The 26,114-nt window shown below is 65.0% G+C and overlaps 4 protein-coding genes across 6 annotated transcripts in view; 2 read left to right on the forward strand and 2 right to left on the reverse strand.

Moving 5' to 3' along the window:
* Positions 1–4,970: 4,970 nt before the first annotated feature.
* The window catches only part of SP7 (Sp7 transcription factor), a 166,544-nt gene continuing 145,400 nt past the window's right edge, over positions 4,971–26,114 (forward strand). Inside the window, exon 1 of the mRNA XM_068410703.1 lies at positions 4,971–5,844. Within this exon, the coding sequence (XP_068266804.1) occupies positions 4,971–5,844 (874 nt within the window). The remainder of the gene's footprint in view (positions 5,845–26,114) is intronic.
* AAAS (aladin WD repeat nucleoporin) lies at positions 9,344–17,848 on the forward strand. 3 transcript variants are annotated; one of them, XM_068410327.1, is made up of 17 exons: positions 9,344–9,407; positions 10,065–10,200; positions 10,476–10,603; positions 11,064–11,119; positions 11,274–11,365; positions 11,689–11,735; positions 12,204–12,302; positions 13,176–13,319; positions 13,484–13,604; positions 13,835–13,959; positions 14,190–14,250; positions 14,421–14,511; positions 15,522–15,615; positions 15,746–15,813; positions 16,737–16,818; positions 17,274–17,358; positions 17,540–17,848. In XM_068410327.1, the coding sequence occupies exons 2-17, from the start codon at positions 10,078–10,080 to the stop codon at positions 17,678–17,680; spliced, it is 1,557 nt and encodes a 518-aa protein (XP_068266428.1). In that variant the 5' UTR covers positions 9,344–9,407; positions 10,065–10,077; the 3' UTR covers positions 17,681–17,848. The 3 variants fall into 3 exon arrangements, with proteins under 3 accessions (XP_068266428.1, XP_068266427.1, XP_068266429.1); XM_068410326.1 differs by having other exon boundaries at positions 9,385–9,470; XM_068410328.1 differs by lacking the exon at positions 9,344–9,407 and adding an exon at positions 9,725–9,806.
* LOC137668647 (leucine-rich repeat-containing protein 3B-like) lies at positions 14,974–19,013 on the reverse strand. Its single transcript, XM_068410333.1, has 2 exons — positions 18,655–19,013; positions 14,974–17,983 (listed from the first exon to the last, which is right to left on the reverse strand). The coding sequence occupies exons 1-2, from the start codon at positions 18,921–18,923 to the stop codon at positions 17,962–17,964; spliced, it is 291 nt and encodes a 96-aa protein (XP_068266434.1). The 5' UTR covers positions 18,924–19,013; the 3' UTR covers positions 14,974–17,961.
* Positions 19,373–24,743, reverse strand: MYG1 (MYG1 exonuclease). The gene is made up of 7 exons (XM_068410330.1): positions 24,534–24,743; positions 23,653–23,765; positions 23,415–23,574; positions 23,031–23,180; positions 22,804–22,926; positions 21,282–21,463; positions 19,373–19,888 (listed from the first exon to the last, which is right to left on the reverse strand). Exons 1-7 carry the CDS (start codon positions 24,741–24,743, stop codon positions 19,702–19,704), a joined length of 1,125 nt encoding a protein of 374 aa, XP_068266431.1. The 3' UTR covers positions 19,373–19,701.

Here is a 26,114-nt window from a genome sequence, read left to right on the forward strand (position 1 = left end):
TTTGGCCCTTTCTTCCCTTCCCCCCTGTCCCTCCCTTCCCCCTTCCCCCTTTTCCCTTCCCTCCTTCCCAGCACTTTTCCTGCTCATCCCCTCATTTCCCTTCCCCTTCCCTTTCCTTCCCCTGCCCCTTTCCTTCCCCTTCCCTTCCCCTCCTTTCCCCTTCCCCTTTCCCCTTCCCCCTTCCCTTTTCTTCCCCTTCCCCTTCCCTTTCCTTCCCCTTTCCCCTTGCCCTTTCCCCTTCCCCTCCTTTCCCCTTCCCCCTTTCCTTCCCCTTCCCTTTCCTCCCCTTCCCCTTCCCTTTCCTCCCCTTCCCCTTTCCTTTCCCTCCCCTCCTTTCCCCTTCCCCCTTCCCTTTCCTTCCCTTTCCCCCTTTCTTTCCCCTTCCCTTTCCTTCCCCTTTCCTTTCCCCTTCCCTCTTGCCTTTCCTTCCCCTTCCCCTCCTTTCCCCTTCCCCCTCCTTTCCCCTTCCCTTTCCTTCCCCTTCCTCTTTCCCCTTCCTCTTTCCCCTTCCCCTTTCCCCTTCCCTTTCCTTCCCCTTCCCCTCCCCTTTCCTTCCCACCGGTGCAGCCCCTCTGTGACCCCCCTGCCCCTGCCCCCACCCCCTGGCCTTCAGCCTCTCTCTCTTCCTCCCTTCACAACTTTTTTCGTTTCTTTTTTCCTTTTCCTTTTCTTTTCTATATTTTTCTTTCATTTTTCCTTTTTTTTAATTTTCTTTTTCTCTTTTCTTTTCTCTTTTCTCTTCTTTTTTATTTTCTTTTTTCTTTTTTTCTTTTATTTTTTTAATTACTTTTTCTTTTATTTTTCTTTTCCTTTTCTTTCTTTCCCTTATGTCTCTCTCTTCCTTCCTCCCCTTTTCCCTTCCCTTTCTTGTCACTTTTCTTCCCAACTTCTTTCCCCTCCTCATTTCTTCCCCCTCCCCAGGCCCTTTCCCTTCCTTTTCCCTTTTCCTTCCTCTTTTCCTTTCCCTTTCCCTTTCCCCTTCCCCCTGCCCTCCCCCACCTCGCCCCCCCGGTCCCCCCCCCCCCACGCCGAGGGGCGGGTCGGGGCAGGGCTCCCGGCTCCCGGCCCCGGTCCCGGCCCGGCCCCGCCGCAGCGGCACAGCGGGACGGACGGCGGCCGCGACGCTCCCTCCCGCACCCGGTACCTCGGGACCGGCACCCCGGGACCCCGCACCCCGACAGCAGCATCCCCGCCACCGGCACCCACCCCCCGGCATCCCCGGACCCGCAGAGCCCCGGAGCGCGGTGAGGAGCCCCCGGGGACAGGGACACTTCGGGACGGGGGACACCGCCACCCCCTCCCCGGGACAGGGGATGGGGGACACTGCCACCCCCCCCGGGACAGGGACACTTCGGGATGGGGGACACCGCCACCCCGCCGGGACAGGGGATGGGGGACACTGTCACCCCCCGGGACAGGGGATGGGGGACACTGCCACCCCCCCGGGGACAGGGACCCCTTGGGATGGGGGACACCGTCACCCCCCTGGGACAGGGTCGCTGCCACCCCACTGGGACAAGCATCTGGCAGGATGCAGGATCCCCCCCGCCTTGGGGACAAGGACCCTGGGATACGGGACCCGTGGGGTGGGGGACCCTCTGGGGACAGGGGAGTCCCCCGGCACAGGGACCCTCTGGGAACGGTGACACCCCCCCGGCACAGGGACCCTCCAGGACAAGGACCCACTCCAGGCTGGGGGAGTCCCCTGGGCTATGGGACACCCCCGGGCAGGGGACACCCCCCCCATGGCACCCGGCCTGGAGGGGACCCACACGTCGGGGTGGGGGCTCGGTGGCATTTTCAGCCCCGGGACTTCATGGCTGTTTCCAGACGGGTGTTGTCCCCCCCCCAGACCCACCCTGTCACCGCTGCCACCACCACACCGGCCACCAGCACGCAGCCTGGGGACCGCTGGGGTCCTGTGGCACCAGGGCAACCCCAGGGTGCTGAGCCCTGGGTGCTGGCACGGGGCAGATGGTGCCCTGGGACCTGCTGTTGGGGACATGTTTGTCCCCAGGGCTATGGCACCCTGGACCTGGGGATGGGGACACGTCTGTCCCCAGGGTCACGGCACCCCCAGACCAGCTGATGGGGACACATCCATCCCCAGGAGCCTGGCACCTCTTGGGGACACATCTGTCCCCAAGGCCACGTCCATCCTTGGCACGGGGCCACCCTGGGACAGGCAGGTCCCTGGGAGGACACTGGGCTGGCACCAGAGGCCACCGCGGTCCCTGGGAGCCGTGGGGACCAGGACATGGGGACCCGGCGTCCCCCATCCCTGTGCGGGGCCCGATCCTCCACCCCCACTGTCCCTGTGCCCGCAGGGGACACCCTGGTGTCCCCCACCCCAGCAGGACCTGCACCCTGCCATCCCCAGGGAGGGGACAGGGACATGGGGACGGTGCCAAGTGCCACCTCCGCCCCAAACTGTCCCCATGTCGGGGCTGGTTTCACCGTGCGAGCAGGGGGAGCCAGGGCCCCGGTGACGGGTGTCCCGGGTGACAGGGGTCACGGGAGGGGGGCTGGCGGTGGCAGGGTGGCCTGGGGGCTCGGGGACACCGTGGTGGTGGTGGTGAAACTGAGGCAGGGGCTGTGGGGGCACCCGCTGGGGCTGGGGGCAGCGGCACATTGGGGACGGGGATGGCGTTTGGGGACAAGGGAGTGGGGACAGAGTTGGGGTTTGGGGACAAGGGAGTGGAGATCAAGGACTGGGGATGGGGGACAAGGGGCTGGGGACAGGGTTGGGGTCTGGGGACTTGGGGGATCAGAGTGGGGATTGGGGACCAGGGAGTGGGGATGAAGGATTGGGGACAAGGGGACAGGGATGGGGGACCAGAAACTGGGCACTGGGAATCAGGGACAAGGGACTGGGAATTGGGGATCCCCAGAGCTGGGACTGGATCCATCCCACCCTGGAGCGGCCGCTCTGGAGTCGGGGAGGGGGACACAGAAGGGGTCAGTGTCCCCAACCCCATAAGGGGTTCCCAACCCCACAAAGGGACCCCAACCCCACAAAGGGACCCCAACCCCATAAGGGGTCCCTAACACCACAAAGGGTCCCCAACCTCATAAGGGGTCCCCAACCCCACAAAGGGTCCCCAACTCCATAAAAGAGCCCCCAACCCCATAAAAGGGACCCCTAACCCCATAAAGGGTCCCCAACCCTACAAAGAGCCCCCAACCCCACAAAGGGTCCCCAAGCCCATAAGGGGTCCCCAAGCCCACCAAGGGACCCGTAACCCCATAAAGGGTCCCCCAATGCCACAAAGGGCCCCCAACCCCGCAGAGGGCCCCCAACCCCGCAGAGGGGACCCCAACCCCGCAGAGGGGACCCCAACCCCATAAGGGGTCCCCAACCCCACAAAGGGTCCCCAACCCCATAACAAGGACCCCAACCCCACAAAGAGCCCCCAAAAAACCCACAAAGGGTCCCCAACCCCATAAAGGGACCCCAACCCCATAAAGGGACCCCAACCCCATAAGGCGTCCCATAAGGGGTTCCCAACCCCATAAAGAGTCACCAACCCTGCAGAGGGTCCCCAACCCCATCAAGGGACCCCAACCCCACCCCTCCAGCAGCCACTCCTGCCCCGAGCTCGCCCCGTTCTCAGCCCATCTCCTCCTTGTCCCCCCGCTGATTTAGGGGCCGGTGACACTATTTTCGGCGTCCCCTTCGTTAACCGCTCGCCCTGGTTTTAATTAGGGCGGCTGTGGCGCGGGGCGGCGTTCCCGGGGCACAAGGCCTGGCCCTTGTTATCCTTGGAAAAACCGGGAGCGCGTTTGCGGCCGCCTTAAAAATAGGCACCAAAAAACCACAGTAAAAAAAAATAAAAGGAGGCGGGGGGGCACCCCCTAAAGAAAAAATAAACTGGAAAAGCCACAAACTGGGAGAAATGGGAAAAAAATAATGAAGGGGGGGAAAAAAGTGGGGGGTGACGGTGGAGGGGGCGGCAGTGGGAAGCCACCAAGGGCATAAAAGCGAAGGAAGCGGCGTGGGGAGGGGGGAGGCGGGAGGGAAATTGGATTAAAATCCCCCTAAAGGCAGGAGGAGGGAGGGGGAATGGGGGGGGACAGGGAGGGGGGTCCCCTGTGCCCCCCCCCAACGCTCAGGGAGAAGGTGCTGGTTGGAATGGGGTGTGCTGAGGGTGGGGAGGGGGAAACTGAGGCACGGGGTGGGCAGGGGGGTGGGGGAGTGTTAGCGGGGGGGTGCTGGTTGGGGCTGGGTGGGCTGGGATGATGCTGGGTGGCCCATGGGGTTAAGTGCCCCCCAGCACTGGGTGCCCCCCTTCACTGGGTGCCCTATGGGGCTTGATACCTCAATACTGGGTGACCCCAGCACTGGGTGCCCCATTGCACTTGATACCCCAGTAATGGGTACCCCATTGCACTGGGTGCCCCCAGCCTGGGTACCCCATTATGCTGGGTGACCCCCTGCACTGGGTGCCCTATGGGGCTTGATACCCCAATACTGGGTACCCCATTGCACTGGGTGCCCCCAGCACCAGGTACTCCTTAGCACTGGGGGCCCCCAGCACTGGGTACCCCATTGCCCTGGGTGCCCCCCTGCACTGGGTGGCCCATGGGCCTTGATACCCCAGTACTGGGTACCCCGTTGCACCGGGTACCCCATTACACTGGGTACCCCAATACTGCGTGACCACAGCACTGGGTGCCCCATTGCACTGGGTGGCCCATGGGGCTTGATACCCCAATACTGGGTACCCCATTGCACTGGGTGCCCCCCAGCACCAGGTACCCCATTACACTGGGTACCCCATTATACTGGGTGCCCCCAGCACTGGGTACCCCATTGCACCAGGTGCCCCCCAGCACCCCCTCCTTCCCCCCCCACCACCCTAACACCCATCTCCCTCTTCCCACAGGAGGCTGCTGGCCGCCATGGCCCCGTGCCCCCGCTGACGCCACCCCCGTCACCTCGGGGTGCTCCCACCCGTGCCACCGCCGCCATGGGTGACTCCTACACCGCCGCCTTCCCCAGCGCCCCGGGGCTGCTCTCGCCCTCCGCCAGCCCCCAGGCATCGCCCGGGCCCTACGGCCCTGACTACGGCCCCTTCGGCCACCCCTTCCCAGCACCCACGGGTGCCCAGGAGGTGCTGGGTGCCCCCGTGGTGGTGACAACCAAGGGGCACCCACCGGGTGACTGCCTACCGGGGGTCTACCCCTCGCTGGAGATGCCCCATCCCTACAGCTCCTGGTACAAGGGGGGCATCGGCGGGGGGCTTCCGGGGGGCTCGGGCCCCGCAGCACCCTCCTGGTGGGACGTGCACCCTAACGGGGGCTGGCTGGGGGGGCCGACGGGTGCCGAGGGGCTGCAGGGCTCCTTACAGCCCCAACCCACCCTCAGCCCCCCGCTGCCAACCTACAGCTCCGATTTCGGTGCCCTCAACCCTCCCCCTTACACCACCAACCCCCCCACCCCCCCCACCCCCAAACCCCCCCCGCCCCCCGACGCCCCCAAAGGGCCCCGCGGCGGCTCCTTAGGCGGTCGCCCCGTTTGCGATTGTCCTAATTGCCAAGAATTAGAGCGGTTGGGGGGAGTTGTGGGGGGGACACGGCGAAAAGCCGTTCACAGCTGCCACATCCCCGGGTGCGGGAAGGTGTACGGGAAGGCGTCGCACCTCAAAGCCCACCTGCGGTGGCACACGGGCGAGAGACCCTTCGTCTGCAACTGGCTCTTCTGCGGCAAACGCTTCACCCGCTCCGACGAGCTCGAGCGCCACGTGCGGACCCACACGCGCGAGAAGAAATTCACCTGCCTCCTCTGCAGCAAACGCTTCACCCGCAGCGACCACCTGAGCAAACACCAGAAAACCCACGCCGACGCGGGGACCCCCACCCCGAAACCAGCACCCACCAGTACAGCTACTGGGGACCAACCGCCGGTATCGCCCCGACAACCATCAGTTTCTCCTGGGAAAGAAACTGGGAGCCCCGAAACGGGGAGTTTGTTGGAGATTTGAAGCCTTTCATCTTCCTCCTCCTCCTCCTCCTCGTCACGGGGGGGTATTTATTACGGGGTGCTGCGCCCCCCCCTCCCCTAAAATCCTGCATCTCATTAGCATTTATAATTTATATCTTAAATTATGGGGGGCTGAGGGGTGGCCGAGCACTCTGGGGCTCACTGGGAAGGAGGAGGGGGTTGAGGTGTGACCCCCCCTCTCCTTTTCTTCCCCCCCATCTTCTCCTCCCCCCCAAAAAAATACCCCTCCGAGCCCCCCCGCCAACTGCTCAGGGACAGGGTTCACCCCCCGGCCTCGTTAGCACACCCGGTTCATTAAGCACTAATGTAACCCCCCCCTTTTTTAGCTGGCTGCCCCCCCCCCCCCCAAAAAAAAATAGCAATAAAGGGATGACCAAGGCGTGAAACCGGCAGGGATGGGCTCTGCCTTCCCCCCCCCCGCGGCTCTCGGTGCTCAAAGGGAAACTGAGGCACGGAGGGGACGTGGCCCCGCTCGGGGTCACCGTGTCCCCTCCCCGCTCCGGGGGGTGGTGGGAGCTGAGAGGGGTTGGGGTCAATCCAGCTCTGGCCCCTTGTCCCCGGTCCCTGCGCCTCCACAGCCCCACGTGGTCCCATATCCCTGTGCTCCCCTGTCCCTGTGTCCCCAGGACCCTCTTGCCATACATCCCTGTGTCCCCAGAGCCCCAGGACCCCTGTGTCCCCATGTCCCCAGGAATCTGTGTCCCCCTGTCCCTGTGTCCCCAGGACCCCGGGTCCCTCTGGTCCTCTGTCCCTATGTCCCCTTTCCTCAGAGCCCCAGGACCCTGGGTCCCTATGGTCCCCTGTCCTGTGTCCCCATGTCCCCAGAGCCCCAGGTCCCTGGGGTCCCCTGTCCTGTGTCCCCAGAGCCCCAGGACCCTGGGGTCCTCTGTCCCTCCTCATTCCCAGGACCCCACGGTCCCATGTCCCCATAGCCCTGTGTCCCCAGGACCCCACAGCCCCAAGTCCCTGTGTCACCATCTCCTGGTGTCTCCGTGTCCCTACATCCCTATGGCACCATGTCCCTTTGCCCCCGTGTCCCCATAGCCCCATGCCTCCATGTCCCTGTGTCCCCAGGACCCCCTAGCCCCACATCCCTCTGTCCCCATGTCCCCATAGCCCCATGTCCCTGTGTCCCCAAGACCCCACAGCCCTATGGCCCCCTGGTCCCATACCCCCATGTCCCCATACCCCTCTGTCCCTGTGTCCCCACGCTCAGGGACGGCCCCAAGCCACTTTTGGGGACCCGATGGGACTTTCCCCCCCCACATGTGGCAGCAGCGATCACGCCAGCCTCGCCCCGCACACGCGTGTGCCCCGGCCCTGCGCACCCACCCCCCCCAGCCAGCCACACGCTTGTCCCCCAGCGTCACACATCCCCAATCCCAGGGACATCCACGCACAGGGAACACGCGTGTGCACAGGGACACGCGTGTGCACAGCCAAGCCTTGCCTCGTGCCTCAGTTTCCCCACAGCATCACAAGCAGGGGCCACGTCGCAGCGCGTGGGCACGCGTCGGGGCCACGTGTCACCGACGACACCCCAATTTTGGGTGCTGCGGGCTGGCGGGGACCCCACCCCCCCCACCCTGAGCACCCCTCCCCGCCGCCCTGGGCCCCCGCCAGCCCTTTGATGTGCCCGGCCCCGGTTTGGGGCTTTTCTGAAAAAAATAAAACCAACCCAAAAAAGCCACAGAAAAAGGCAAAAAGAGGCGGAAACGGGGCCTGTGCCAGCATGGAAGGGGGGGGCTGCTGGCACCCACCGCCCCGTGGGGGGACTGGACAGCAGCGGGTCCCCGTGCCAGCGTGGCAAGGCCCCAGGGACCACCCCTGGGTGGCCACGTCTCCGCAGAGCTGGCCAGGACCCCCAGTGTCCCCAGGGAAATGGGGGGGACACACTGCGCCCACCACGCAGGGAGGGGAAACTGAGGCACGGAGGCGTCCCTGTGCCAACGGGGTGGCCAGTGCCACGACAGAGGGTGACAGCGGTGTCCCCAGGGGACTTTGGGGTGGGAGGGGGCCAGCCCCCCCCTTCAGACACAGGTTTGCTCGTTTTGGGGTGGCCCCCTCACCCCAAACCCACCGGCCCCACTCGCCGTGGGTGGGCCAGTGCCCCCAAAACCATCCAGCCACGTCCCCCCCTGCCACGAGCCAAACCCCGACCCTGTGGCCACCGAGGGCTCGACCACCCGGAGCCTCCCAAGCCACAGAGCCCAAACCCCCCCAACGCGAGACCAAACCCCCCCAATGCCCCCCAAACCCCACCAGGGACCCCCCCCCCCTTTAGCAGCACTGGGGTTTCCAGCCTGGCTGCCCCAAGGGGGGGTATTTTGGGGGGGTTGTGGGGGGGTGACGGGGCCAAGGACACCGAAGCCACCAGGCCCCAGCCAACCCCGCAGTGGCTTCGCCAGCGGCGCCATCCAAATCGTTGTCTCGGATCAAACCCCCCTTCGCTGGGTAACGGGGGAGGAATGTGGGGCCCCCCACCGCAGCCCCCCCCCCCCAATCCCCACCACAGCCTTTATTTAATATCCTGAAAAAATTAAAATAACTTTTGCGGCCGCTAAAGGCAAACAGGGAGCGAGAGAGGAGAAAAGCGAGGCCAAAAAGGGGGGGGGGGGGAGCCCCAAATGGGGGGGTGGGAGAGAGCCAAGGGGGGGGGTGGGCTCTGGGGGGGGGCCAGGGGGAGCGCAGCACCCACTGTCCTGCCTGGGGGATGCGGGAAACGGGGGGGGGGGACAGGGGCACCCACGGGGCCTGGGTGTGGGGTGGGGGGGACAGGGGACCCACGGGACCCGGGTAGGGGGTGGTGGGGGGGACAGGGACACCCGGGGGACCTGGGGATGGGGTGGGGGGGACAGGGACACCCACGGGACCTGGGTAGGGGGTGGGGGGGACACGGACACCCACGGGACCCGGGTAGGGGGTGGGGGGGACAGGGGCACCCACGGGACCCGGGTAGGGGGTGGGGGGGACAGGGACCCCCACGGGACCCGGGTAGGGGGTGGGGGGGACAGGGACCCCCACGGGACCCGGGTAGGGGGTGGGGGGGGGGGGACAGGGACCCCCACGGGACCCGGGTAGGGGGGGGGGGGGGGGGGACCGGGACCCCCACGGGACCCGGGTAGGGGGGGGGGGGGGGGGACCGGGACCCCCACGGGACCCGGGTAGGGGCGGGGGGGGGGGACAGGGACCCCCACGGGACCCGGGTAGGGGGTGGGGGGGGACAGGGACACCCACGGGACCCCTACGGCCGTGTCCCCCCCCCGCTGCGCGAACCGGGGCCGCGGCCCCTTTAATTCCCCCCCCGCACACACACACAGTCACGCGCCGCCGCCAGGGGGCGCGCGGAGGGGATTGACCCGCGCCGGGCACCGTCCGCGCGCCGGCGGGAGGCGGGAAACGGGTGAGGGTGGAAATGGCGGCGCCCGAGGGGGCACCGGGACCGGGCACCAGGGCCTGGGCCGGGGTGAGGGGGCTGCAGGGCCAGGAAACGGGCGAGGGTTGAGATGGCAGCCCTCGAGGGGGCACCGGGGCGAGGGTTGACATGGTGGCCCCCGAGGGGGCACCGGGACCGGGCACCGGGGCCTGGGCCGGGGTGAGGGGGCTGCAGGTTGACGTGGTGGCCCCCGAGGGGGCACCGGGACCGGGCACCGGGGCCTGGGCCGGGGTGAGGGGGCTGCAGGTTGACGTGGCGGCCCCCGAGGGGGCACCGGGACCGGGCACCGGGGCCTGGGCCGGGGTGAGGGTTGACATGGCAGCCCCCGAGGGGGCACCGGGACCGGGCACCGGGGCCTGGGCCGGGGTGAGGGGGCTGCAGGTTGACATGGCGGCCCCCGAGGGGGCACCAGGCACCGGGGCCTGGGCCAGGGGGCCGCAGGGCTGGGAAATGGGTGAGGGTTGACATGGCAGCCCCCGAGGGGGCACCGGGGCCGGGCACCGGGGCCTGGGCCCGGGTGAGGGTTGACATGGCGGCCCCCGAGGGGCACCGGGACCGGGCACCGGGCCCAGGGGGGTGCGGGGGCTCCCCACGTCTCTGAGCCCCTGGGCGCTGCACCCGCAGGCCCCGCCGCAGGATGTGCTCCTTGGGGCTGTTCCCCCCGCCGCCCCCGCCCGGGGACGTCACCATCTACGAGGTCAATAACACCCTGGTCTGCAGCCGCCTCTCCGAGCAGCTCCCGCTCGCCTTCCAGAGCCAGGTGAGCCCTTCCCACTCCAGGGAACACAATGTCCCCCTGCCAAGCTCTGACACCCCCTTTCTGCTGGGGGGGTCTCTCCTTGCCCCCCTCAGGGGTTCCCCCTCAGCCACAAAGGAGACAGGCTCACCCTGGGGTGTTTCTTCATCCCTTCACCCCACCTTTGCACCCCCCATCTTTTCTCACATCACTATTTGCTTTCTGCAATGGGGGGGGGGCCCTTCCCCAGCCCCCCCAGCTCAGCTCTGTGGCTCACCACACACCCTCTGTGCCCGCAGCTGGCAGAGCTGCCTATCCTCAGCCTGCCCAAGGAAACCCTCAAGGCTCACAGCCGGCTGGAGCACGGCACCCGCCCGGCCTTCATCCACCACCGTGAGGCCCTCTGGAAGAGGTGCCTCAGTGCCTGGTGAGTCCATGGCTCCCCTCAAGAAACACCCAGGTCTGGGGGAGACAAAACCAGGAGCTGTCTGTTCATTTGAGGCTCAAACCCCCTCCTCGTTACCTCTCCTGCAGCCTCCTCGCCCTGCAACATGGCAGAGGCCTCGCTGCTCCTTCATCTCTCACCCACGAGCAGCGGGGAGGGCACCTCCTGCTCCCTGGCACGCAGCACCCCAGTCTGAGCTTCCTGGGAGAGTTTGGGGGGGTCCTAATGTAACCTAGGGCTCAGCCCAGCTGGGGGCAGGTCCAGCAGCGGCTGGTGATGGGGGTAAGTGCCCCCAGCTGAGGGGAGAGCTGGTTTGGAGGCCCCGGGTGGGGGTGGTTCTCAGCAGGTGAGGGGAGATTTTGAGGGGATGGGGAAGAGAAGGGGCCTGGGCTCTGTCCCTGACACGTGGGGCGAGGGAGGCTGAGCGAGCTTTCTGCTGCAGGCGGGACGTGGGGCTGTGCGGGGTGCTGAAAGAGATCGCCAGCGCCGAGGAGGAGGGTGAGTCTGGGGGGATCTCCCGGGTCTCTGCGTCTCGCTTGGACCCTCCCGTTCCCTTCACCCCCTTTTCCATCATGCCCGTCCCTGCCTGTGCCTCCTCTGCCCGTCAGCCTCTCGTTGAAGGAGGCTCCCACGGTCCTTTTTCTCCCCGCAGGGCTGCGGTGGGTGAAGACGGGCTCGAGCTACACTCTGGCCGTGTGCCACTGGCTCTCCTCGCTGCACGGTTCCCTCTTCCCCCACCTCTCGGTGAGTCTTTTCGGGCCTTGACCCTCGCGCTCGGGAAGGCGAAGATGTCCTGTGACACTGACCCTGCGCTGGGAGGGGGCTGGTTTGGATGGGGGGTGGGTGCTTTGCAGCTGAAAACGCAGCAAAATATTCCCTCCTGGTGGTGCCCAGCTAAAAATATTGTGGGTTTCCTTCGCCAAAGGGTGCTGGAAAGGTTTTAGGAGAGTAAAGGGATTGAAATTGAGGTGGGGGGAGAAGGAAGAGGGGGTGTTTGGTTGTGGGGGGGCCTCGCTGCTGTACCACAGGCAGCTCCTGCGCTCAGCCTTCGCTCTTCCCTCCCCAAGCTGACCAGCGAAGACATGATCGCCGCCTTCTCCCAGGCCGTGGACTGGTGAGTCCTGCGTGTGTCACGGAACCCCGCGGCGGGGGGTCACGGGGCCGAGCGAAGGGGTGGGGGTACGGGGACAGGATCACCTCAACCTTTCCGTGCTCAGCCTCCCCCTGACATAGATGTTGGGGCAAACGATTTCCCCGTTGCCTCGGGCTGCCCCGGTTGGGGTACGAGAGGCAAAGCCTTGCCCCGACGTGGGGCATTAAATGTGAGCAGGGCTGGAAAATCCCTTCAACTACCCACCCTGGGCTGTTGGGTGACCGGCCCCTCGGCAGAGCCCTGCGAATAATTGCCAGGAATGGGGAATTTCTCACAGAAAATGGTCCCTCTCAGCAGCAAAAAGGAAGTTTTATTTCACTGGTGACTCTGGGAACCACCTTGGGCTGCTGGGTGGTCACGCACGACGCCGCAGAGCCCGTCACCGCTGCCTTGAACCCGAGACTCACCCTGCCCCGTCCCTCCCTCCAGGGCCGGCTGCACCATCCGGGCCTTCGCCTGGCACCCCCACACCAACAAGTTTGCCGTGGCTCTTCTGGATGATTCCATTCGGGTCTACAACTCCAACAGGTGAGGGCTGGGCTGCTCCTGGGGCACTGCCGGCCGCGTCCCGGGACACGCTGCCCCCCCCCAGAACTTCTTGCTGTGTAGCAGGAGCTCTGCAAGGACTTAATTAATCACAGCATCAATGAGGTTGGCAGAGCCCTCTGGGCTCATCGAGTCCAACCATGGCCCTGACACCACCATGGCAACTAGACCAGGGCACTAAGTGCCATGTCCAGTCTTGTCTTAAACCCCTCCAGAGATGGTGACTCCACCACCTCCCTGGGCAGCCCCTTCCAGTGTCTAATGACCCTTGCTGAGAAGAAAAAAATCCTCTGGCCTTACTCAAGCTTTGTTTTTTCTTTCCCCCCTCGCTCGTGGGGCCTGGCACAGGCCGCGGCGGCGCGCGGCCCGGCTGCCATCCTGGGCAGAGCAGCCTCTTGGGTGGCGTTGAGTCTCCTTCCTCCTCCAGGTCTCCCTGCTCGCCCAGGGCCTGTAAAGCCTTCCTCAGGAGAAGACTCTGCCGGCGGGTCCTGCGGCCCTCCCCGCGCCCCCCCACCCAGGCGTTCTCCCCCAGCTGGGATTTCAGGCCAGCCAGTGCCCTCTCCCACCGCGGGCTCGGGCCGTGGGCGGCGCGGGGCACGGCGCTGCATCGCACGAGGTGTGCTCTGGCTGGCTGCACGGCGCCGGTGTCACCTGGCTGGGCTCTCCTCTGTCCCCCTCCATGGAAGCAGGTCACAGTGGGGCACATCCCCCCCTCCCACTCTACGCTTTTAGGCCCCCACCGCGCTCAGAGCTGGAGAGGGGACACTGGGAGACGGCCCGCAGCCCTCCCTGGGTGGCGTGAGGACGCTGACCCCCCCATTTTCCCCCTTGTCACCCTTCCCTCCTCCCCGGCAGTGCCACCATCCCCTCGCTGAAGCATCGCCTGCAGAGGAACGTGGCCGCCATGGCCTGGAAGCCGCTCTGCGCCTCCATCCTGGCCGTCGCCTGCCAGAGCTGCGTCCTGGTGTGGCACCTGGATCCCACCTCCCTCTCCACGAGGTGACAGCCCCACCGCGGGTCATTGCGAGCCCATTTGGGGTGGCTTTGGGCTAACGCCAGGCAGTGCCCGTCCTGCCAGGGGACACAGCGCTGGCTTTCAGTGGCACGTGGGCCAGCCCTTCCTGCCATCAACCACGGTGGTTTATCTCTCTCCTTCCCTCCAGACCTTCGTCCGGCTGTGCCCAGGTGCTGTCCTACCCCGGGCACAGCCCTGTCACCAGCCTGGCCTGGGCTCCCAGCGGGGAGCTGCTGCTCTCGGCGTCACCGGTCGACACGGCCATGCTGGTGAGTACGAGGCTGTGCTGCTTTTGGGGCACTGGGACTGTGAGCACACCACGGGGTCACCAGGGATGGGGACAGCTGGGGACAGGCAGCTCCTCGGAGGATGGATTAAGCAGCTCCTGAATTTGAATTCGATCTGGAACTCTGTGCTCCCCAATCCACACCCCACCCCCCCAAAGCTGCACTAACTCAGCTCCTGGTGTCATTATCATCCTCCTTGTCCCCTCCTCCAGGTGTGGGACGTGTCCACCGAAAACTGTGTCCAGCTGCAGTGGTTTGGGGGTGGTGGTGTCACCTACTTGGCTTGGTCACCGGACGGCAGCAAGGTCCTGGCAGCCACCCCCTCCGCCGTGTTCAGGTGAGCTCTCTCCCTGCAAGATGTTTTATATCAGCCCTTTTTTTATCATTTTTATTTGCTGAGGTGGATTCTTTGGGTCCTGACTGCTCCCACTCCGACTGCATCCGACGTGGGGAGGGGAAATACGGGTGGGTGATCAGGTCTGATGTCTTGGGTGTCTCTTGGAGCAGCAGAATCGGGGCAGATTTGGGGGAAGTCTGTCCCACTCCCTCTGTCCATCTCTCCTGCAGAGTGTGGGAGGCTCAGATGTGGACGTGCGAGCGGTGGCCCACGATCAAAGGACGCTGCCAGGTAGGACGGGGGCATTTCCCACCCCCATGGGGCAGATGTTGCCTCTGAGGCCCTTGAGGGGGGGTGTTGTATAGTGCTTTTAACTCCCCTGTTTCCAGCTGCCTCCCAACTGTCCCTTGTCCTCCCCGGCCCGGGTGAGCGGGCGGTAACGTGGCTCTGTGTCCCCGCAGACGGGGTGCTGGAGCCCCGACGGCAGCCGCCTGCTCTTCACCGTGCTGGGCGAGGCCGTCATCTACTCCTTGTCCTTCTCCGAGTACCGGGGTGAGTGTGGCTGAGGAGAAGCTTTCCAAGAGCCTGGTCCCCAGGTGATCCTTCAAGGCCGCACCTTGAATCCTGTGTCCAGTTCTGGGCCCCGCACTTCAAGAGAGATGTTGAGGTGTTGGAGTGAGTGCAGAGGAGGGCGACCAAGGTGGGGAAGGGTCTGGAGGGTCTGACCTGCGAGGGACGGCTGAGGGAGCTGGGGGTGTTTAGCCTGGAGAAGAGGAGGCTCAGAGGTGACCTTAGTGCAGTCTACAACTACCTGAAGGGAGGTTGGAGCGGGGTGGGAGTCGGCCTCTTCTCCCAGGCAACCAGCGACAGGACAAGAGGACACAGCCTCAAGCTTGGCCAGGGGAGGGTCAGGTTGGACATGAGGAAGCATTTCTTCTCAGCAAGGGTCATTAGCCATTGGAAGGGGCTGCCCAGGGAGGTGGGGGAGCCACCATCTCTGGAGGGGTTTAAGACAAGACTGGCCATGGCCCTTAGTGCCCTGGTCTAGTTGCCATGGTGGTGTCAGGGCCATGGTTGGACTCGATGAGCCCAGAGGGCTCCTCCAACCTCACTGATTCTGTGATTTTGCTTCTGGCTGGGGCTGGGCTTGGCCAGACGAGGTTTTTGGTTAATTAGCTGCATTTCCCAGCCTGCTGAGCATGAAGGATGGAGGCAAAGCCCAGACACGCAGCGGGAAGGGTGTCTCAGGTCCCTCAAAGCACAGAATCTCCGTGGGGTTGAGTTTTCTCGTTGCTTCTTGCTCCCAGTTATGATCTTACAGCCACAAATGGTTCACAGGGAAACTTTTTGCCCAGCTCACAGGGCTTTTCCCCACGGAGGCGGCTGGTCCTGGTGTGTGCTGAGGGGGAACCTCCCCTGTCCTCCATCCCCCCCGCAGGCAGATGCTGCTGGGTTAACAGCACGTTGCTCTAAGAAAGAAGAGATAAATGATGTATAAAAGTGAGATGACCCACGTAGGAATTGGAGCAGGAGACACGAAGTGACCGGGCTGTTTGTTTCAGGGGAGATGCAAGGCCAAGTGGGAGGCTCCAAAACAGCTTCTATCGTGGCAGATCTGTCTGAGACCACCTTCGAGACGCCCTACGGGGAGGAGAGGTGGGTCTGGCTGTGTCTGCTGCCCTAGTGCCACACCTGGGGGGCAGAGGGGGGGGTCTGTGCCTGCCTCAGCGGCAGCCCCCCAGCACTGGGGACGGCGGCTGGAGCGGGGGGATCTCACTGGTTTCAGGATTGGAGGAGAAGTTCACTCCATGGCGTGGGACCCCACCGGCGAGAGACTGGCGGTGATCATCAGAGGTAAGAGGTGCTGCCTGCACCCTGCCTGCACCCTGCCTGCCCCCTGCCTGCCCCCTGCCTGCCCCAGCACCAGGCTCTGCCTCAAAAGCCCCCTTCCAAACCCCGCTGAGGTGGGTCGGGAAGGCAGCACCCACCCTCCATCCTTCCTCCCAGTCACCCCGCTCCTCCGTATCCTTCAGAGAAGGACGTGTCTGAGCTCCCTCCCCGCTTCCAGGGGGATGAATCACCTCTCCCAACCCTTCTGCAAGGTCTCCCTGTTCCCACAGTGCCCACAGCACGCCCAGAGCCCGACTGGCTCCCTTTCTTTTGGGATAATCGAGCCATTCAGGCTCTCCTGGATGGGTTCTGCTCCGAGACAAAGCAGACCTTTGAGGGAGCACTGAAACTGGGGATGCTGCTGCCTCGGGCTCCCTTCCCTGCGCAGCACCGGGAAGCTCCTGGGCCCAAACTCTGTGTTTGCTGTGCTTAAAGCTGGGTGGGGAAGTAACTGGGTGGGGGGGAAAGTCCCATATGGACTCCCATAGCTGCCCACCCCCGTCCTCTGCACCTCCAGCTAATTCCTGCGAGGATCTTGGTGTAGAAACTGCGACAGGATGGAAAATAAACCTTCACATCAGAGAGCCAGGGCCCCCCCGTCACCCCTGGGGTTGTTTCCAAAGGAGTCACCTCACCTCTTGCCCAAACCCTTCACCAAACCCACCTACCCCAGACCTCGGAGCCGGCCTTAAATCACTGAAGGGGCTTTGAAAGCCCCGTCCTGGGATCCTGCACACCTTGGTGGGAGGGAAACACGCTCCGTGGGCAGCTTTCCCCAGTCTCCCCACAAAAACCTGATCTCCACGTCCCCGCTCCGGCGTCGAGGGGCCCGTCTGCGCGTCCCTCGGAGCAGGGAAGGCCTCGCTGCTCCTCTCTCCCTCCCGCAGGCCCTGCCGATGCTCCCGGGAGCCAGACGGTCATCGCCGTGTTCCGGACCCGCAACAGCCCCGTGTTCGAGCTCCTGCCGTGGTGTGTAGCGGCGTGTTTGGGGTTGGTTTGGGGTTGGTTTGGGGTTGGTTGAATACCAGCAATCCCCTGGAGCGTGGTGGGGAAGAGCAAACCCACCTCGGAGCGGAGAGACGCTGCCAGCCTGTGCTCCTGCTTCAGGCAGCGTCACCGTTTCACCCCAGAATCCCAGAGTGGTTGGGGTGGGAAGGGACCTCTGGAGATCACCCAGCCCAACCCCTGCCCAAGCAGGGTCACCCAGAGCACGGTGCACAGGGTCGTGTTCAGGCAGGGTTTGAGTATCTCCAGAGAAGGAGCCTCCCCTCCCACCCTGGGCAGCCTGTGCCAGGTCTCTGGCACCCTCCAAGCCAAGAAGTTTTCCCTCACATTCAGATGGAACTTCCCGTGTCTCAGTTTGTGCCCGTTGCCCCTTGTCCTGGCGCTGGGCACCACTGAGAAGAGTCCTTTCCCCCCTGCAGCGGTTTCCTGCGAGGCGAGCGCGGCGCCCAGCCCCAGCTCATCGCCTTCCAGCCCTGCTTCAAGAAGGGGGCCCTCCTCACCGTGGTGAGTCCTTGGGGCTCCCCAGCGCCGTCCCTGAGGCAGATCATGGGGTGGGGGATGGAAAAACGTCCCCAAAGTGTCCCTCCTTGCTGGGACCACAGGGATGAGAGGGTGACGCTTGGAGTCTCATCCCCTGCCGTGTGCTGTACTCAATCTGCCTCCTCACCTCCTCTTCCTCCTCCAGTGCTGGTCCACGGGGAAGATCAGCCACGTCCCCTTCTTCTTCGTGAGCGCCCACGTCCCCTGCGCCAGCCCCGGCCGCAGCCCCGTCATGGTCATGGCCAGCGCCAGCGTGCGGGAGCAGCCTCTCTTCTCAGAGCTGTGACCACCACCACGGCCTCAACGGTGGCTTCTTGAAGAGCCAGCGCCAGGACGCCCCCTCCACAGCCACCATCATCATCCTCCTCGGGGATGTGGCGTGGCCTCAGGTGCCTTTAACCCCCCTTTGGGGTCTCACAGCTCGAGGGGGACAGATTAAAGCTGGCTCTTGCCACCCCGTGCACTTTCCTTGCCCCAAGGGGGTGGAAGTTTTGGGTGGGGGGTGAGTTCTTGAAGCCCCCCGCGGGTCTGGGTGTGCTTGTGGGGCTCCAGTGGTGCTTTTGGACGTCAAAAATAGCTCGGGGTGAACCTGCAGAATTAACCTGGGCCTTAATTAAAACAGATTTAAGGCTCCTACCGCGCTGTCGGTGTGGGTGTGAGCCCTCTGTGGGCCCCGGGGGTTTTGGTTTTGGGGTGAAAGAGCTGCTGCCCCAAGGGGAAACGTGAGGGCAGAGGGGGCTGAGGGGTCCCTGGCCGCAAGCGCAGCCTCTGGGCTTTGCCTCGAGGAGGGGAAGAACGACCCAAAGTGAACCAAAAACCATAATAACCAAAATTCAGCCCAGTTGGGGCTGCAGCGGGGCAGGGAGCAGTGCCTGAGCCCCAGCCCCGGGCCCTGGTGCCAGCCAGGGTGGGACGTGGTCCCTGGGGAGCAGATGGGCCACCCCCCCTTGCCCAGAGGGGGGATTAATGGCGAGGCGGGGGGGGGCGGCGGGGTTAAACCCCAGGATTACACGTGGTTAATCCCTGGGATTACGCTGGAATCGCTCTGCTAAAGCCCAGGGCGATGAGGAGAGCGCGGGGGGGGCCCTGCTCACCCCTCGGCTCCACAAACACCCCCTGGGACCCCCAAATCCCTCCCCAAAGGGGGACACAGGGCAGGGGGAAGCCCCCAGGAGCAGCCAGCCCCTCCGCGGGGGGAGCGGAGCCGAGCCCGGCCGGGGTCAGCACGAGGATACGGGGTGAAAACAAGGGGGTACGAACCTACTCCAGCTGCTGGGGCACATCTGGGGGGGCTTCACCCCCTCGGGGCTCCCCGCTTTGCTGCTGGTGCTGCACGGTGCCTCAATGATGGTGCTGAGCGTCTCTTCCTCGCCCTCCTCCTCCTCCTCCTCGGGGCTGGGTGCTTCGCAGGGCAGCGCCCGCAGGTACTCGAGGTGCAGCCGGGTCTCGGCTCGGCTCCTCCGCACGTAGTGGCCCACGTAGACCAGGATGGCACCGAGCCACCCGCCCACGGCCACCAGCACGGCCATGTCGGGCCCCCGCGGCCCTTCACCCCCCGCCAGCGTCTCATTGTGGCCACTGGTGGGGGGCAGCCCCGGGGGGGCCCCCCCCAGGGCACCGGCAGCCCCGGGGGCAGCCGGGCAGCCCCAGCGCCAGCAGGAGCAGCCAGGCTGCCCGCATCGCCCTGTGACAGCAGGCTGGCAGCGAGGGGGGGCTCCGTGTGTGTCCCCCCCCCCGTGCACTGCGTGGGTTCGTGGCGGGGGGGGCAGCAGGATGCCTTGGTTCCCCTCCCAGTTTCCCAGTACAGGGAAGGGTGCAGGGTGGGGGTGATGCCTGCACCCCAGTTCACAGCCCTTTGCAACCCCGTATCGCTACGTGCTGCCGTCACCCCAGTTCACAGCCCTGTCCCCCCCCGCTGCACCCCAGAGACACCCTGACACCCCCCTCCCCACCCCCCATTGCCTGAGGAGTGAACGCACTGGGAACAGACTGGTTTTTACTGGTGTTGGGAAGCCATCGGCAGCAGATACGTATCAGGGGTGGGGACAATCTTCAGAGAAATGGATCCAAAAAGTCTCTGGGTTTGGGCTCTGGGTTTGCACCAGTTCAACACTGGGACTGGGACCAGTGACACCCCCGGGGGGGTGGGAATCTGTGCCCCCCCCCGCCCCAGCCAGCTCCATTATAGCGATCCCATTACACGCACCGAGCGGGGCCGGTCTCAGCCCTCCCCAGCAGCAGTCCCTGGACCCCCCCCACGCTGGGCAAGGGGGTCCCTTTTGGGGTGACCTTTTTGTGGGGGGGGGTTCATCCACTCTGTGCCCCCACCCCGTGCCGCTGTGCCAGCGTCCGCCGGGCCATCTCCAGGGCCCCCTCCCGCGTGCGGTTGCCGCCGATGAAGCCGCTGGCGTGGACGAAGACGCAGCCGGGGATGCCGGTGAGGTGGGACAGGGCCTCGTCCCGCAGCCCCCGCCAGGGCTCGGGGAGGGGGAGGCTGGGGAAGGGAGAGAGAGGGTGAGAGGTGATGGTGGAGGGGGTCTGGGTGCTGGGGTGGTGAGGGGGATGGTGAACTGGGTGAGGGAAGAACCAGAGCGGTGGTCAATGGGGCAGAGTCCAGTTGGAGGCCTGGAGATAGTGGAGAACCTCAAGGGTCGGTACTGGGACCAGTGCTGTTCAATATATTCATTAATGACTTGGATGAGGGAGTAGAGTGCAGTCAGCCAGTTGGCTGATGGCACCAAACTGGGAGGAGTGGCTGACCCCCCAGTGCTGCCATCCAGAGAGACCTGGCCAGGCTGGAGAGTTGGGTGAGGAGAAATTTAATGAGATATAACGAGGGCGAGTGTAGAGTCCTGCATCTGGGCAAGAACAACCCCATGGACCAGTACAAGTTGGGGACAGACCTGTTGGAGAGCAGCGGAGGGGAAAGGGACCTGGGGGTCCTGGTGGACAGCGGGATGACCATGAGCCAGCAATGTGCCCTGGTGGCCAAGAAGGCCAGTGGCATCCTGGGGTGTGGTTAGTAGGTCAAGAGAGGTTCTCCTCCCCCTCTACTCTGCCCTGGTGAGGCCGCATCTGGAATATTGTGTCCAGTTCTGGGCCCCTCAGTTCAAGGACAGGGAACTGCTGGAGAGAGTCCAGCGCAGAGCCATGGAGATCACAGAATCACTGAGGTTGGAGGAGCCCTCTGGGCTCATCGAGTCCAACCATGGCCCTGACACCACCATGGCAACTAGACCAGGGCACTAAGGGCCATGTCCAGTCTTGTCTTAAACCCCTCCAGAGATGGTGACTCCACCACCTCCCTGGGCAGCCCCTTCCAGTGTCTAATGACCCTTGCTGAGAAGAAATGCTTCCTGATGTCCAACCTGACCCTCCCCTGGCGAAGCTTGAGGCTGTGTCCTCTTGTGTGGAACATCTCCCTTCTGAGGAGAGGCTGAGGGAGCTGGGTCTCTTCAGCTTGGAGAAGAGGAGACTGAGGGGGGACCTCATTAATGTTTATAAATATGTAAAGGGCAAGTGTCATGAGGATGGAGCCAGGCTCTTCTCAGTGACATCCACTGACAGGACAAGGGGCAACGGGTGCAAGCTGGAACACAGGAGGTTCCACATAAATAGGAGGAAAAACTTTGCAGTGAGGGGAACTGAACCGTGGCACAGGCTGCCCAGAGAGGGTGGGGAGTCTCCTTCTCTGGGGACATCCAAAACCCGCCTGGACGTGACCCTGTGTGACATGATCCAGGTGACCCTGCTCCAGGGGGATTGGACTGGATGATCTTTCGAGGTCCCTTCCAATCCCTGACACTCTGTGAAAACCTGCCCTTGGCTGGGGGGGGGACACACCGCTGTGGGGACAGCGGGGGACGCAGCGAGGGGACGGGTCTCACCGGCTCTGGAAGGTGTGTGGCGCCGTGGGGACGCTCTGCACCCGCCACTGCCCGCCCTGGTCGGGGTAAAGCACCAGCTGGATGGGGTCGGGCAGCGCCAGCTCCTGCTCCAGGCTGAAGACGTGCTCCTTCCAGGGGCAGCCGCCCTGCGGGAGCTCCAGCACCACCCCGCTCGCCTCCACCTGTGTGGGGGGACACGCTGGGCATGGGGGGGGCCTGCCCACGCAGCCCCCCCAACAACTGCCTGCCCACGCAGCCCCCCAACCGCCGCCTGCCTCGGTTTCCCCTCCCCATCCATGTGCTGGGTGCTCTGCAGGGGGAGTTCTGGGGGGGGCAGGGGAATATTGGGGTGCACAAGGTGGGTATGGGGAGGTGCCCGGGGGATGCATGAGGATATGAGGGTGCAGGTGGGTCACATGAAGGGATATGGGGTGTGGGGTACACGGCCATGCGTGGGGATATGGGTGTGTGCAGCTATACGTGGGTATATAGGGCACAGGGGGGGTGTATGGCTGTGCGTAGGGGTATAGGGGAGCAGAAGGGGGGGTGCAGGGCCGTGCACAAGGATATGGGGGCACAGGAGAGGGTGCACGGCCATATATAAGGATATAGGGGCACAGGAGGGGGTGTATGACCATATATAAGGATATAGGGGCACAGGAGGGGGTGCACGGCTGTATGTAAGGATATAGGGGTACAGGAGGGGGTGCACAGCCGTATGTAAGGATATAGGGGCACAGGAGGGGGTGCACGGCTGTATGTAAGGATATAGGGGCACAGGAGGGGGTGCACGACCATATATAAGGATATAGGGGCACAGGAGGGGGTGCACAACCATATATAAGGATATAGGGGCACAGGAGGGGGTACAAAGCCATATGTAAGGATATAGGGGCACAGGAGGGGGTGCACAACCATATATAAGGATATAGGGGCACAGGAGGGGGTGCATGACCATATATAAGGATATAGGGGTACAGGAGGGGGTGCACGACCATATATAAGGATATGGGGGCACAGGAGGGGGTGCCCAGCCATATGTAAGGATATAGGGGCAGAGGAGGGGGTGCACGGCCATATATAAGGATATAGGGGCACAGGAGGGGGTACACAGCCATATGTAAGGATATAGGGGCACAGGAGGGGGTGCACAGCCATATATAAGGATATAGGGGCACAGGAGGGGGTGCACGACCATATATAAGGATATAGGGGCACAGGAGGGGGTGCACAACCATATATAAGGATATAGGGGCACAGGAGGGGGTGCACGGCTGTATATAAGGATATAGGGGCACAGGAGGGGGTGCACGACCATATATAAGGATATAGGGGCACAGGAGGGGGTGCCCAGCTGTGTGTAAGAAGGGGTGCAGGGCCACGCGGAGAGATATGGGGTGCAAGGGGCACCCTGGGCCGTGCAGGGAGGTTTATACCGAGGTGACCTGTCCTCCCCTCACCCCAATGCTCCCCCTTAAACTTTCAGACCCCCCCTTCCCCCCCACACTGGCACGGCAGGTACCTCAAAGCGTCGTCGGACGGCCGCCTCCACCAGCGCCCGCGCGGGCAGCCAGGCCCCGTGGTAGTAGTCGAGCCGCTCCATGAACTCGCCCCCGACCAGCTCCATCGCCCGCTTGAACCCCGCCTGGGGACGCAGAGGAGGGTCAGCGGTGGCCTCAAGTGGGGTGGCCCCAAGTGGGGTGGCCCCATGCTGTGTCCCCCCCACCCCGCTCTCTGCCATGTCCCCACCTCGGTGTCCTGGTCGGGGTTGTTCCAGCGGGGGTTCAGGTGGCCGACGCGGGCGCTGAGGGTGGTGGTGACAGCGTAGCGGGGCTCCCCCTCCGCCTGCGCGATGCCGTTGTCGATGGCGTCGATCTCCTCCACGAAGTTCTCGTACAGCTGGGGACAGAGCGGGGGACAGCAGGGGGCAGCCTGGCCTGGAACCCAACGGCACACCAGTAGCTGCAACAAACTGGTCCCCTCTTTTATGGGGTCCCCCTCCCCAGAGCGCTGTTTTATGGGGTGACCCCCACCAAGGAGAAGCCCTGGGGGAAGCTGTGTGGCACTGGCAGGGTTAGAGCCCCCCACTAGCCCATCCCAGTTCCCCCAGAACCCTCCCAGTTCCCCCAGTACCTTATCATAAAGCGCTGTCACAACGGGGCCGTCCTCAGGCTGCCCCAAGAGCCCCGCGAGGATTTGGGAGCCAAAGTGGCAATAAACCAACCCGGCGCTGCTCAGCTTCGTGGTCCAGGGCTTGTCAGGCTGGAGGCTCTGCATGGACTGTGTGAAGGACCTGTGGGGCCACTGGGTCAGCGCCGAGGGGACCCCGACGACTGGGGGACCCCAGTGTCCGGCGTGGGGGGGCCCTCACCTCTGGTGATGGTCGTAGCGGTGTCGCTCGGGGTCGTACTCACCCCCCACGTCCACCACCACGTCGCACTGGGCCAGGCGCTGGGGGTCCCGGGTGCGCACCACCTCTGCGTCCTGCCAGGGGCTGGAGTGAGGCCGGGGAGCCCAGGGTGGTCCCCGAGAGTGACCGGGGACCCCCGAGAGCTGCCCCCTCGTGAGACCAGGGACCTCGAGGAGGGACTGAGAACTTAAGGGTGACCCCCAGTGGGTCTGGGGCCCTGAAGGGTGGCCCCCAGGTGCGAACAGGGACACCGAGGGGCGACTGGGGACCTAAGGGTGGCCCCTGGGGATGTAAGGGTAGTCCCTGGGTGAGACCAGGGACCCCCAAATGGGTCTGGGGACCCGAAGGGTGGCCCCTAGGTGCGACTAGGTACACCAAGAGGTGACTGGGGACCTAAGGGTGGCTCCTGGGTGGGACCAGGGACCTCCAAGTGGGTCTGGGGCCCTTAAGGGTGGCCCCCAGGTGGGACCAGGGGCCCCCAAGTGGGTCTGAGAACCTGAAGGGTGGCCCCAGGTGCAAACAGGGACACTAAGGGGCTACTGGGGACCTAAGGGTGGCTCCTGGATGGGACCAGGGACCCCCAAGTGGATCTAAGGACCCGAAGGGTGTCCCCCAGGTGCGACCGGGGACCGCAAGAGCTGCCCCCAGGTAACGGGGGACCCTGAAGGGGAACCGGGCATTACGGGTGGCCCCGAGGAGGGCCCGGCGACTCGAGGGCAGCAAGGGTCGGGGCACTGCACGGTGTCCCTGTCCCGTTGCAGGGGTCCCGGGAGGGAGCCGGCCCGGTTGCAAGGGGGCCCGAGCAGGCCGCAATCCCGCCGGACGGTGCCGCGGGGCCGTACCCGGTAGCGGGGCAGCAGGCGCAGCAGGTAGCACGCCAGCACCTCGTCGCAGTGGAAGGTGCCGTCGTGGGTGCCGATGCGCGGGGGGGGCTCGGGCCGCGGCCGCTTAGGCCCGGCCCCGGCCCCGGCCTCGGCGCAGCTCCCGGTGCCCACGGCGGCGGCGGCCATGAGGCGCACGGCGCGCAGGGCCCCTCGCATCGCACTGCGCATGCGCGGCGCCTCCACCACTGCACTGCGCATGCGCGGCTCCGCCTCCCGGGCGCTTCCGCACGGCGCTCACGCCCCCATCTCCCGCGCACCCGCCCGCTTTTCAGTCTGCGCATGCGCCAGCCCCGCCCGACACCACCCATGACCCCGCCCAACGCCGCTCTGCGCATGCGTTGGCACCGCCCGGACCTCGCCCGTCTGCTCTGCGCATGCGCCAGCCGCGCCCGGCCCCCACCCATGACCCCGCCCCGCCCAGTCCCCGCCCCCTCCGCTCGTGCCATCTCGCCCCGCCCCACCGATAGTGCGCATGCGCCCTGCGCGGAGCCGGGGGGGCGGAGCCACGGCGGGGCTGCCTGCAGAGAGCGCCCCCTCCCGGGCCACCCGGGGCACGCAGGGGGTCACGGACAGGCGGACACGGGGACACGGATACAGGGACAGAGACGTGGGCAGACGGGGACATACAGGGACATGGGCACGGGGACATGGACACGTACGTGGGCACAGGGACTGCCTGGCCCACACGGCCACCTCCGCCAGCCTCCCAGGACAGACAGACAGACACGGGGACACAGACATGGGCAGACGGGGACATACAAAGACAGACAGACGGACACAGATGTGGACATACAAGGACACAGATAGGGACACAGACACGTATGTGTGCACAGGGATTGCCCGGCCCACACCGCCACCTCCGCCAGCCCCCCAGGACAGAGAGACACGGCCCTGCACAGCCCCCATGGGACAGACGGACAGACACAGGGACATGGGCAGACAGGGACATACAAGGACACACACACACATGGACACAGACACATATGTAGGCACAGGACTGCTCAGGCCACACTGCCACCTCCGCCAGCCCCCCAGGACCGACACAGCCCTGCACAGGGACAGACAGACAGACACGCCGCCCCCCAAAAAAAACCCGAGCCCCGGCGCCGTTCCCAAGCAAGAGGTTTATTTGTTGGAGCAGCACCCGGCAGCGAGCTGGGTGCCCCCCTGACACTGTGCAGGGCCCAGGGGGGCCGGGGGCCTCCCTGCTCCCCAGTCCCCCCTCCCTGGGGGCTGCTCCGCCGGCACCCGAGGCAGGGGGGGACAGTGACATGGGCAGCCCCCGGCACCCGGAGTGGGGGGGGACAGTGACACGGGGCAGCCCCTGGCACCCGGGATGGGGGGACAGTGACATGGAGCAGCCCCCGGCACCTGGGGCAGGGGGACAGTGACACGGGGCAGCCCCCGGCACCGGGACACCGCACCGAGCTGGACCCAGGGTCATTAACGTGACGCCGTAACGTCACGGGCATGGCGGGGGGGTCCTGCCCGCTGTGAGGGGTTCAGCTCCGAGGACGCGCGGTGTCACCCCGAGCCCCC

Source organism: Nyctibius grandis, chromosome 11 (assembly GCF_013368605.1).
Source record: "Nyctibius grandis isolate bNycGra1 chromosome 11, bNycGra1.pri, whole genome shotgun sequence".
NCBI lineage: Eukaryota > Metazoa > Chordata > Aves > Nyctibiiformes > Nyctibiidae > Nyctibius > Nyctibius grandis.